This window comes from Bombus vancouverensis, chromosome 14 (assembly GCF_051014615.1).
Source record: "Bombus vancouverensis nearcticus chromosome 14, iyBomVanc1_principal, whole genome shotgun sequence".
NCBI lineage: Eukaryota > Metazoa > Arthropoda > Insecta > Hymenoptera > Apidae > Bombus > Bombus vancouverensis.
Genome location: NC_134924.1, coordinates 11,290,503 through 11,303,539, shown reverse-complemented (window position 1 = coordinate 11,303,539; position 13,037 = coordinate 11,290,503). Strand labels below are relative to the sequence as shown.

Sequence of the window (13,037 nt, the reverse complement as noted above, 5' to 3'; positions counted from 1 at the left end):
ACGCGACGTAAGAAGTAGAAAAAACACAACTCGAGATCTGTTTCCAATAAACGTCGTTATATTCTGCAACGATGCCACAATAATACTCAGCAAGAATGATACTTGTAGAAAAATTAGCATACCTAATAGAGAAACTGTCGATACGAATTAAATTTGGAAAAATTCCCAATAAACATATCGATATCAACATCTGTCTAACCAAAGCGTTTGCTATCTACGAGATCTCACAAAGCTGTATAATGATTAATATATTTCCAGGAACGGTAATAAAAATTGATCGAATGTTTTCATTATGAACTGAAAGCAATCAAGCTTTTTTCATCGCGGTATTAGCGCCCGAGCAATGCCTATGAATACTTCCCAATTAATAGCTAACGAATAATCCGTTCGCTTGATAGTGAGCAAACACGCCGCGCAACGAAACCAAACAGCCTTATTAATGCCCGGCTAGCAAACATTTTCGCGCAAACACCAATTAGCAGACACGATAGCATTGAAGGCGCTCGGAAAAATCGGCGCGGAAAAATCGATAAGGGCGAAAGCGAACCGATGCCTCGTGCGAAACGGACACCGGCCGCTTAATAATTTACAACGATTACGCGCGCCACGCTGGAACAAAATTTACAACGCGCGACATCGCTGCGACTAGCTTTAAACGGCTTCTAACGGCTGATTTACGATTCAGCCCCCTGCAGTGACGCGTGCACACGCTTCCATGTATCCGCATGCACCAGGCGTACGAAAGCCGGATGCTGAGGATCAGTCGCGTTGCGTGCCGAAAGAAATACACGTAAGAATTTCTGTCGTCTCGTTCTACGAACATTTGTTTTAGTATTTGCAACGTTTCTCTCGTGCGTCGATATATGACGGCTGTGAGGGTTTGCTCGGATTAATGAAATTGTCAGAATGCTAAAAGAACGAAAGTGAACAGATTTTAAGTAGAGAAAGTCTGAACGCGTTCGATACGATGTCGATGGAAGAAACGTGCGTGTTTGAGCGACGCCTGCGTTCAAGCATATTCCAATGGATAATACGATATATACTCTTGTCCTTAGAGTTGTCATTGCTTATCTGGATTTTTTTAGTTGACAAAATTATATTTCAGTATTTTATTGTATTTAGTATGGTATTTAGTATTTCAGTATTATATTGTGTATTTGGGATGAACAATGCAGAGGTTCATGAGTCGTTATAGGGCAGAAGAATTCATTTTGTTGTTTGTAATGTTTTTAAAGTTGAATCGTATTTTGTATTCCGAGAAATGGGCATAAGGATCATGCTGTATTATCCGACTATACATAGACGATGCTGTGCTTCAACGTTGGTAGAAATAAGTTGTATACGTTGCGTTTCAAGAGAAATCGAAACAAGGATTTGCGTCGTGACATCCGGAAGATTCATTTTAATTTTTGTAATATTTCTAAGGATCAAGAGCATTTTGTATTCAGAGAAGTGGACACAAGGATCACTCTTTGTTATGTGAATGGGCGGTGCCCTGTTTCAACGATTTCGCTCTAAATCAACATTCACGTTTATCAGGAAATCGCGTTGAAATTGTTAGTTTTCCAACGGACGCTTTCACTGTTTTTTTTTATTAAACTCAATCGAATTTTATGTCATTTTTATAGATAATATTAGTTTCGTAATATTCGAAAATATATTTTATTTTTGATGCTACAAATCCGTAATAGAATACAAGAGGAGGTCAGTTGTGATCTTTTATTTTTGAATGATATCTTACTTTAAATTGAATTTAAACATTTTCACGATATGAATATTTCGTCGTTTCATTTCTAACAACGGTAAGAATCGGCCTTTGTTTAAATGCTAGCACTATTTTTAAAACAGCGTACTAAATCATGGAAGCTGTTCAAAAAGTTATAGCCATTCGTCTGGAAGCAGATTAATTTTGAGCGATAACATTTCTTTTAACAGTCACAAGGTTTAGAGATAGTCACATCGAATAATTAAAGTGGGACACTGTACGTGTACTACGGTTGAACTGCAATAGCAGCGTAATTGACATACCTTCGTTAATTATCGTTCTGCTTGTTAAGCTGACCTATCCTAGAAAGAGTACGAGTGGGGGTAATGATGCGGTTGAAAATAGAGGATCGTGCTAAGTGTCTGGATAACATAAAAATAGCAATACATTTGTCAATTGTTTAGAAATATTTTATTGCTCCAATGTCAGATATATCTTTGAATTAAACTTAAACATACGATATATATATATATATATAGAAATCTTGTATGAATATATAACGCGTGTTACGTGAAACATTTTGAAATTTCATTAGCATTGTAGTGAGGCACGACAGTCACGATTATATTGTTAATTGAAATAGGATTGGAAATATACATGGAAGGTACAAGATATTTTAAGTATACATTTCATAAAAATCACAAAAATGCGATTATCCATTCGGTAGGTCCACCTCTAACATTTATTATATGTTTAAGATGGCTGTTTATGTCGTATACTAATTTGTCACTAAATACATATTTGTAACAAATATCTCTTATACTCCACGCAGGTTGTCAGTCTTGTTTTATATTTTATCGATATAATCATAATCTCATTACAGTTGTAATGAATTTTCAAAACGTTTCGTACAGCGCATGTATTTAATATATTCGTAAAAGATTGTCATATGTGCTGGAATTGTCTCGCGAGCCAGTGTATTCCAAAAAGACGAGCAATGCCGATAGAACAGTAAATTTAGCGATGTCTGCCGGCAAAATCGGATCGTCGGTGGCGAAATCGCAAGGGGTAGAAAAAGGGTGAGTGGGTGGATGTATCACGAGGTAAAAATATACTTGCCGCAATAACCGAGAAGCAGGGACAAAACAGATAGGTAACCCGATGGAAGTTCCGCCTGATCGAGCATTTTACATTGCTGCCATGACAGGGAACACGGGCGCATCAATGTTGAACCCGCTTCTGGTGGGCCTGGCAGCAATAGCGACCTTTTTGATCCTGGCTGCAGTTGTAATCCTGATGGCGCTCTACCGGAAGCACACGAACGGTCGGCCCGGAAGTCCAAAGCACGCTCCCATCGTGTGCGAGCCACCTAATGCAGGTGCAACTACTCCGGTACACCCCCAGACCAAGCAGGCGGTCGATGACATCGATCCGGACATCATACCCAACGAGTATGGTGAGTCTACGGCTTTCCAATTGTTCGAAACGTTCGCTAAACTATGGCCTTCGTGTACATAACGCGATCATACAGACCAATACGTATACAGGGTGATTTTTAAGTAACGGTACTTGCAACGGGAAAGAACGTGATTCTTCGGACAAAAATAAATCGAAGATATAAAATGACATTTTTCCATGCTTGACGTTTTGCTTGCGAGAAAATCGGCTTTGAAAAACTGTCAAGTAGACTTCAGTTTAATTAATTATCGCCTGTACAGAAGCGAGGACTCGGCAGGAGCTTATCCTACGGGTGAAAATATGTCGAGAACGTATAATAAAGTTTTTTCATTCGACACCTTGTTCTTGAGAAAATCAAATTTGAACCATGATCTCGGAATCACCGTGTGGATCAAACCAAAATATAGGTGTCTTTTATTGCAATTAAAATCTTTCATTTTAATGTGATTTAATACGTTGAAAAAATCGGTACAAGTTATCCCATGACTCAAAATGAAACCAACATCCTTGAATATTTGTCAAGTATAAGCGAACTTGGCTAATTTAATGTTTCCTACCTTTTTTTACATCAGTGCCAGAGAGTCTATTTACGAGAATTATTTGTTCCTAGTCTGTGGATCGTAATGAGAAGCTATGATTAATTAGAGTTTCTTGTCAGGTAAGCAAACAAAAATTCGGTTCAAAAGGGTCGAACGTTGTTACAAAATCGTGAGTGGAAATATTCGACTATGCTATGCCCAAAAGCTGAAAACCTAAATGCTTGAAAACAAAGGATGGATTCGGTGTTTGTATCGTAAAGCTAGGTACAATGGTCCTATTCACTGCAAACATTTTTTCTGTCCAAAAGAAAGAAAAAATGTACACGAAGCACAAAGTTCGCCAAATAAACTAGATTTGGCAAATATACGTGTACAGGTAGAAAAAGAATTCTTGTTGGTAAACTGGTTAAAATGTACCTTTATTCTTTATTTATCTGTTTATTCCATTGGTTGTTTAATTGCTCGTCTTCGCCACGATTGATAGCCACGATTCGCGTAACTGGAACAATCGCAGGTCGATTATCGTACCGCTTTCGTGTGCCTGTACTTATACCTCCGTGTGCCTTCGGATCGTGCAATTTCTTGGATTATCGACGTGGCCCGCTCTATTTTTGTTTCAATTGTTCATTGAGAAGTGTGGCTATTTTCAGTAGAGTTAAAAACAGATTTCATGGATTCCTTTAACCCTGCTAAGCGTGTTACGTTTTGTTTGGCTCGTTTTGGTTGTGTTGCCGTTAATTTTTGAATTTAGATTAAATTGTAGCGTTGTCTCTTATTTGATGCGATTGGCAATTAAACTCCACGTTTCGGCTAACCTGCTACGCGCAGGAGTACTGGCATGGGAGAGAATTAAAGTTGGTGAAAATAAATGTTCGCTTAATCCTATTATATTATTAAACAAATATTCTTCACAAAAAAAAATGTTTATTCGTATTCTAATTGGATATTGACAGAATTGTCGTTGAAATTTCAAATACTCGAAGTTACAATCGTTCGCAATACGTTTTCACTCTTATTAATTACAAGATTTTAATTTGATAGATTTTCAATAATTTACAAATTGACAAATGCAAACACGTCGATTAACAAGACTAACAAGAACTGGGAACTAATCACACAGAACTGAGGAATTAACTACTCTGAACTAAGGAATTATTTCTGCCTCTTCTATGTCGCTATGCTTATTTATATTTAGATCTACCGTGGAGGGGTCGTCATGTGACGGGTTATTCCGTGGGGGTTGTGAGGCTCGAATTTGGTTTCTATATAAATTGTTAAAATTTATTTAAATTTCAAATTGGAACGCTCACTCGCGCTATTGGTAGTTTTAGTCTACGTTACGGCGCGTGCGCTGCGCGGGACGTGACAACGCGTACTGGGTCAGGACGTAATAACAGATGCCTAGGATGTCGAGTACCTGTTATATACCGAAGTTTTATACTTAGATTTTAGTTTTATACTTTTTATATCTAGAAAGACCAATTTTTGCTTCGAATAACGCTATTGCTATAAACCTCTAGTTCTGTATTTTCCTTTTCATGATTAATATATCACCTGCAGTAGAAAAATGTATTATTCAACTGTTGAAATTTACCACCTATTATTTTATAGCTAGGATAAAGAAACGATAGCCATTTCCAATTATTTTGTAAGTAGATAAATTAAATATATTCGCTTCTGTACAGGCGATAATTAATTAAATTGAAGTCTGACAGCTTCTCAAAGTCGATTTTCTCGGAAACGAAACACGAAGAAACGTCGGTTTATATCTTCGATTTATTTTTATCCGAAGAATCACTTTTTTCCTTGTTTCAAGGAATAAATATTAATTCATATAAAAAAAATGTTACTACAAATATCATTAAATATTACTTCAAAATCACCCTGTATATGTATATACGAGAATATAAATTTAATATTCCGCTGAAAGATAACGCATACAAACACACACACGCACACACACACACACGTAGAATCTTCATTTTTCAAAGAATTAATTGGGATACGACACTCCACCCCCGTAGGACATATTATGTTTGTTCAGCCCATAATCTTCGGGTGAAATGAAAATTTCAGAAAGATTTTTTCACGCGATGATTGTCCTGGACAGATTATTATCGTTTCATGGAATCGTTATTGGTTTTGAAGTACCGTATCTCTCTTCCTTGTTAAATCGCTTGATTGAAAGTGGAAATTCTGCGGTTTATTCGTTTCGGTTGTAATTTACCAGTTGCAAAACATTTATAGAGTTACATATCATCTGTCAAATACCGAGCTTTTTTCTTATCCTATTCTGCCTCCGATAGATCGTTTAAAATAAAATAAAAAAATAAAAAATGTAGAAGGTAGAACGAGCAGATAATTATATTTCGTTTTAAATATTTAGATACTTAACCTAAATTTCACTAAAATAATCGGCACTAAATTTTTCCATCTCTGTTTCAAATAAAATTTGTCCAAGTCCGATGTAAATGCACAATTTCGTTCTTTTAAACTTTATCACCTGATTGGAGTTTTAATTATAAACACACTCGCTCTCTATTTAAGCTCTGATTGGCGGTACGTTTAATTTTGGAAAATATGTTGATCGAACGGAAGAAAAGATCGATAAACGTATGATAGTGTATTGTCATTTCTTTCTATTCAAATTCCCGGGAATGTTAATAGCGAATGCTTTGGCGTTCTTTTCCCATCAAAGATATTTCCGCGTCGCGTAGCAATGAATTTCGAAATGCATTGTCAGGTTAAATTGGTACGCTTCAATACACATTAATAGATCGGAAATGCAATGCCTTTATCCACAGTGAACAGTGATCAATGTGTGCTCATCAAACTTCTACATTATTATCTCAGCATTAACGTGGGCGAACGCAAAAGCACTGTCCGCCGCGTCGAAAGCTTTGACGCGCGATGCGTCGAAAGAAAAATGAACGAAATAATAATTATTATTTCTCCTTAAAATATAACAGTCTGAAGGTATTCTTTTCTTTTGGTTTCAATTTCTTTGAATTTCTCTGATCTATTTTCTCTCTGTTTAAAGGAACATGGTAGAGAACGACGTGAATTTAGATACCTCCGATATTTAAAATATATTCAATTCCATTAAGTAAACAAGTTTATAGTAAATAATTATTGTTTTACAATTACTTAGCTCCTTGTTGTTAATAATACCTTATTGATATTACGACTAGATATAGAATCTGAATATATTCCACGCAAATAATTATAATTGAAGCGATGTGTTGAAAATTAATAGCTATATGTATAGTATAATCATGTTTTCATTTCGATCAAAGTCAACGTTAGTTTTAAAAGCAATTGCGTGCATTTAGTAGTTGCGAAAGGAAATAAAATCATAATTGGTAATATCGTTAATACATTGTACCCATACGAGTGACATTGGTTCTATTCTTCGTACTTTAAATATCGATGCATTCAGATTTCAATAATTTTTTACCATCTTCCCCCCGGCTTTATTTCGTTAAATTTCCTCGAGCCAACGCTACGCAACATCTCACGGAAATTATTTTCTTCACGATCTTCAAACAGAAACAAATGGAATTGAATCGTATGACCAATAAGCTGTTTACTATGGCTATATAGAGAAATATAATTTTTTATTTAAAAAGATAGCATATTAAATAAATCTAGCGCTGCTTGCGAACCTCTTTGTCCCGTTGTAACGTATTGTATCGTACGCGGAGACCATTCTCGTCTAGAATTAATCGACTAATCTGCTTAGTGGATGCGCGACTTTGCATGGCTTCTTTCGAATCTGTTCACAGAGAGAAGACCTCTAACGTATACTCCGATATATAAGACACCGCCTCAACGAAGAAAGAAAGATCGAGTTATGGACGAGGCGATCTCACCAGAGAAAAGGCCGATCGTGCAACACGGTTTAGATCTACCACCGGATCCGATGTTGACCGACTGTCTGCCAACGCCGACCATAAATTATCCCCAAAACCATGTATCCCAAGCGAATACTTACAGTAATCCACCCACTATGGCGGACTTCAAGCAGATGGCAATGGACGCTTACAACCAGCGAAACAACCAAAATGTGAGATTTTCAAGAATATTTTCGTAATATATATTTCAAGTCAAAGTGAAAATGAAATTTAAACGGATCGTTGTCCAAGCTTTTATAACATCCAAATTTGAAGCATCACATCTATGTATCGGTTTCAAAGGATAACGAAAATATATTTCATATCCATCGATCTGACACAAAGAATGGAACTTGCACGATGCTTTGAAAGAATAATTCCGCATAAAGTTAATTTTATTAGAAGTTATATTCGTACAGCAGCAATCTAGCAGAAGTTAAATATTTTACAGTGGAAACATATCTCGAAACTAATTACAAGACCGAAAATAAACGTGTGATTTTCGAAACAGAAGCGTCAATATTAACCTTACGATCGTGACAATGGATTCCACTAAAAGTATAGATTTCTTTACTCGATTTAAACTAAATTTCCCTCGAAATTGTTCGATAGAGACTACTTCTCTGAAGGAACAATTCACGAGACATCATTCTTACAGGTAATAGGACAAGAAACGAGATAACAGGTAAACGAATATACGAGCGAAAGGAGAAGCATCTCCGATATCATACAGATTTCATTCCTTTGCAGTCTATATTGTTTTAATCGCGTTTCACTCATATTCCCTCGTGCCGAGAAACGACAAAAATGGCATAGAAGCGGAATGGCCGATATCCCGGAAGCGGAACTAATCGATGAGTCCCGTGGCCATATAAATCATTCCGACAATTAGCCCCGTAAACTCATTACGGTCTGTAAATTTAATCGGGTGCCTTTTTTAGCGATATCTAATAGAGTGTATTTAGTCGAAGCCGTTTGATTAATGAGAAGCAATTAACGCTTCCCCTAGCTGCCGAAGAGGGTAGAGAGGAAGAAGTGGAAGGTCGTAGGGGAAACTAGCGAATTACCGAACGAACGATCGATAAAACGTGATACAATATTCAACAGGGAGATCGCGTTCCTTTTTTTCGCCGGAGGAAGTAATACGATCGATCCTCTTTCGTCGACGCGATTTCTCTTCTTTATCACGACCAGTCTTCCCTCTTTTTTTCTTCTGTATAATTTCTACTCTGTCTCGCATAGCCAAACCGACAAGGTTGTTTTAAATATTCGAAGTTTCGAAGACGACCACAGGAGACCTAGGGCACGAGCCAAGAAAACGGATCGCTCGTTTTAATATGCGGCAGTCTTCTACTTTAACTTTTCCGGTTTAGCGAGGCCTTGGGTTATCTGTGCTTTCGCCAGTTTAATTACATCGAAGTTTCCTCGATAATTCGAGAGGTTCCGATGCGCGTATATAACTCGTCTTGAACTCGACTTCAGTTTCCTTTCGACACTGGTCGCGTTCCGTCGAGTGTCTGAATAATTTTAATACCGATTCGAACCAGTACCCCATCCAGCCACCATCTACGCCATTACTTCGTCGTCCTTTTCATTAACCGATCCCGATATTCCTGCTGGATGTTTTCGTTTCACTGTTTTTGTTTTCCTCGGAATTACGTAGCCAGTCGCGGTTTTCGATTATTTCCAACCTCGCTCCGCGCGTTCGTTCCCCGTCAGCTCTTCCATTATTAATTCCAACCCCGAATTTGCAATTTTCACAAGTATCGATACATTTGCATTTACCGTTCTTCTTTTTTTCTCCCTCTCTCTCTCTCTTTCTTCCTCCGTTTGTAGCCTCTCTCTTTCGCTCGTCCACTCGCATTTCACGCGGCTCTATCGTAAATCGGAAGTTTTGGTTATTTTCCAAACGAATAGTTTACGCAGCTTCTGGAATACGATATAGATTTTATTGCTCTCGAGATCCGATTTAACGTATCTGGTTTTTGCGCTAATAATACGGTTATAAGCGACGCTAAATTATACACTCGCGGTATATGTAAATTACATATTTTTAATACGTGATTTGAACTCGAGGAACTGCAATTTTGAAGTAAATTTTTGTAGCTTAATTAAAAAAAAGAAGAAAAAAAGAAATTGGAATCGGTATCTATCTGCAGTATATTTGGAAACAGCAATTGGCATCATTTTATTTGGCTCACCTTTCGTATATTTTGTTGTTAGTTACACTGAAATTAACGAGTTTTAAATGCGCAATTTTCAAGATATAAAAGCGTGTCTTTTTCCCGTTTTTATGAAATAAATGCGATGCATTAATAAGTAATCATTCATAAAAATTAAATCCATTTATCGTCAATTTTAAAACTGTTTTGGCATGGCTTTGATATATTAAATGAAAATAGAACGCGTTGATGCAATATGGTAACGTGCAAACTCAATTAACATTGAAAAAACAAGTTAGAAAAAGCACGTTTACCTTTCAGAAAAGTCTCTAAGGACGCGAACTAACCTTCCGTAAAGCATTTAACGTTTTACGTTCTCGACGCAATTAACTGAAACTCAATTTTAAAGAATGTTTACATCCTTCGAAAAGCGTTAAAGAAAATAATTAATCTCTCTCCATCGTAAACTAGTTAAGCGCTAGTTTCTGCCAAACTGGACAGCCATTAAAATTTCAAATTACGTAATTATTACTCCTACTTAATGCGTGTAGCCTTCTGTTTTTATTGCGTTCGATCCTATTAAAACATTTTCCTTGTACCTTTGAAACACGGAAAATCTAAATGATACGGATTGCTTGACATATTTATCCAATTTTTCACGAAACACTGAAGATTAACGTGTTCCATAAAATACATGGAATTTATTTATTTTATCCAATGTCGAATTTATAAAATTCCAAATATTTTCCAGGATAATCTAATATCAGTGAACAGACGAAAAACTTTAGCGTTAAGGAATTAACTCGTTACTCGACTAGCAATCGATGGTTAACGTTTATTTTGCGAAACGAAGAATCCTGTTTCATTGATTGCAGGTATACTACAGTCTCCAGAGGTCAGGCAAAGGGTTATCGTCGATGCCGCAGAGGCCAGTTTCCTCGTCGGTTTCCGCGCAGGGGAAGTTCCATCAACCGGAAGTGGTGACGCGCTCGAATCGAATACAAGAGAGTTGTATATAAAGCTCGCGATGAAAGTCTCACCGTGTCTAGACACTTGAGCGACTCTGCACGGCGTTCGTACGAAAAGCTAGTTACAAAGTGCGCGAACATCGTTTCCGAGCCTGTGAAACGGAGTCGAAATTCTCGCGAGCCGAGTCGCACGTTGCGTCTTTTTACGATCGACGTGCGAAATTCCAAGCATCTTCGCGAAACACTGCGAACAATTCGCTGTACAAAAGAAAAAACGAGGAAAACGAGAGGAAAAGAGAGAAAGAAGTAAAAAATAAAAGAGGGAGAAACCGACGGAAAAATTCCGTGTTTCTGACGAGAACGAGGACCTGCAGCCGGATGGGTCGACGATTTTAGTCGCGTACACCATCAGATTGGACAAGTGGATGTCCAAGTTGCAGGTTTAATGAAACGTTGATGATCGGACAGGAACTCGATGCTTGACGAAGTGTATCGAATCGTTTGAATTGTACGTTCTTTTTCTACCTGCAGATTTTTATAATAGAGTACGGCCACGTTACACGAATAAAACGGAAATAGAAAAGCAGAGAGAACGGAAACAGAGCTCGATAAGAGCAAAGTCCAATTTGACGAGGCAGCGTCCTTGAATTATCGAATATACAGTTTGTAACGCGAAATGGATATCTCGAACGATCTTCGTTCTTGTTCACGTTGCGTACATGAACCTTGGAATCGTGCATTGTACTGTTTATATGAGATTAGTTTTTGTACAAAGATCTATTGTAAATAGGCGAGACAGCCTGGTCCTAGTGGATAGTTACCGATGTCCGAATTTCATTCGCTAAAGTCACGTGTTATGTCGGGGAGAGGATTGTTCGGTCACGTAAGATAAATACTCGATGGCATACGAAATAAAGAGAATACGTTTCATCTGTTTTACAGAAACGAGCTTCGCCCACTTGTCGTCCTGTCCGAACCTTTTCCCGATCTTCTCTATTAAGAGAGCAGAAAACGTACCGAACGAGCAGTCAAAATTTCAGTCGCACGTGAGTCGAATCGCATTTCGCGTTTCCTCTCACTGACCGCTAACCATTCTCCATCCCGGACGTGAAGAAAATCTTAGCGCATCACGTGCATTTACGGCGGTGAAAGCAGCATGAAAATTTTATTCGTAGCAGAACCACTCAACTATCAAATAACACCTACGACCGTATCGAACGACGATTTGATTTTCGTTTAAATTTTCGACGACGATAAAGGCACGATTAACCTTTCATTTCGAAGCAATCTTCTAACGTTTACCCTGTTAACCGGAGAAGATGAATATAATCATTTTTTCATTGACGAATCTCCTATCTCTTTCCCGTGTCGTTTCATCTTCTTTGAAAATATAATATATCTACATTTGCGAGAGCTAAATCGAGTTTAACGAAAATTAACGTATCCGTATTAATTTTGAATTCCATGATTACAGAAGTAGGTATTTATTTAAGAGACGACACGGTTAACAGATGAATATCGATGCGTTGTTATGTTATTATCTCGTCTGAGATCATTTTAATCTTAAAAATTTATTTTGTCTATTAAGCCATGTAAACCTTCTTTCTCTTATTTGTGTTCGTCTTAAACGAAGCTGAATGCATCGTTTAGGTTCATTTTCGTTGGCATTATTGTCATTCGTAAATGAATGTCAAGTCGATATATTTTGTGTATTATACTGCTTCAATATAAATTTCATTTTGTCTTTTTTTGTGTTGTTAATTTTACGATTTCTTTCAAACTTTACCTTTTATTTTAGTTTCTGTGACGTGCGTTGTTAAGGTAAAAGTAAAGGTGAAGGTAAGGTGAAGGTATTCCTCAAAAAGCTTGAAATTTGCTTGAATAAGTTTGCTTAATCAAACGTATATTCACGCGCCCATTTGGAATCTATCGTATTATAATTTGTAAGTATCTTTACAACGCAGGTAAGTATAATTTCACATTCGTAAATTATCCCGATAGGAATAACGCGTAAGAAAAACGCATCTTCGTTAATTTTCACACTTACAACGATTATTGCTCGAACTCTTTGGGTTTTCAGCGTCTAGCACTTTAACAAAATATGGAAGATCTCTCAAAAACTAGGCTTATATATATACTACGTATGTACATATTTTATATACAAACTTTAAAAAATAAATTGTATCGTGTCCTGATATCCCACGACTGCTCTGATAAAGGCTCGATTGAATTAAAGATATGAAATCGGACCAAAAAATTAAATTACATTAAAGGGATGATTTTGCATCTCTCCAATTCTAACTTTCTAATAC

General features: G+C 37.1%; 1 protein-coding gene across 1 annotated transcript in view; it reads left to right on the top strand.

Moving 5' to 3' along the window:
- LOC117153951 (cell adhesion molecule DSCAM) overlaps positions 1–12,471 on the top strand; it is a 166,180-nt gene extending 153,709 nt beyond the window's left edge. The window contains exons 10-12 of the mRNA XM_076624249.1: positions 2,913–3,161; positions 7,488–7,768; positions 10,633–12,471. Coding sequence (XP_076480364.1) covers positions 2,913–3,161; positions 7,488–7,768; positions 10,633–10,776 — 674 coding nt within the window. The 3' untranslated portion in view covers positions 10,777–12,471. The remainder of the gene's footprint in view (positions 1–2,912; positions 3,162–7,487; positions 7,769–10,632) is intronic.
- The last annotated feature ends 566 nt before the right edge of the window (positions 12,472–13,037 follow it).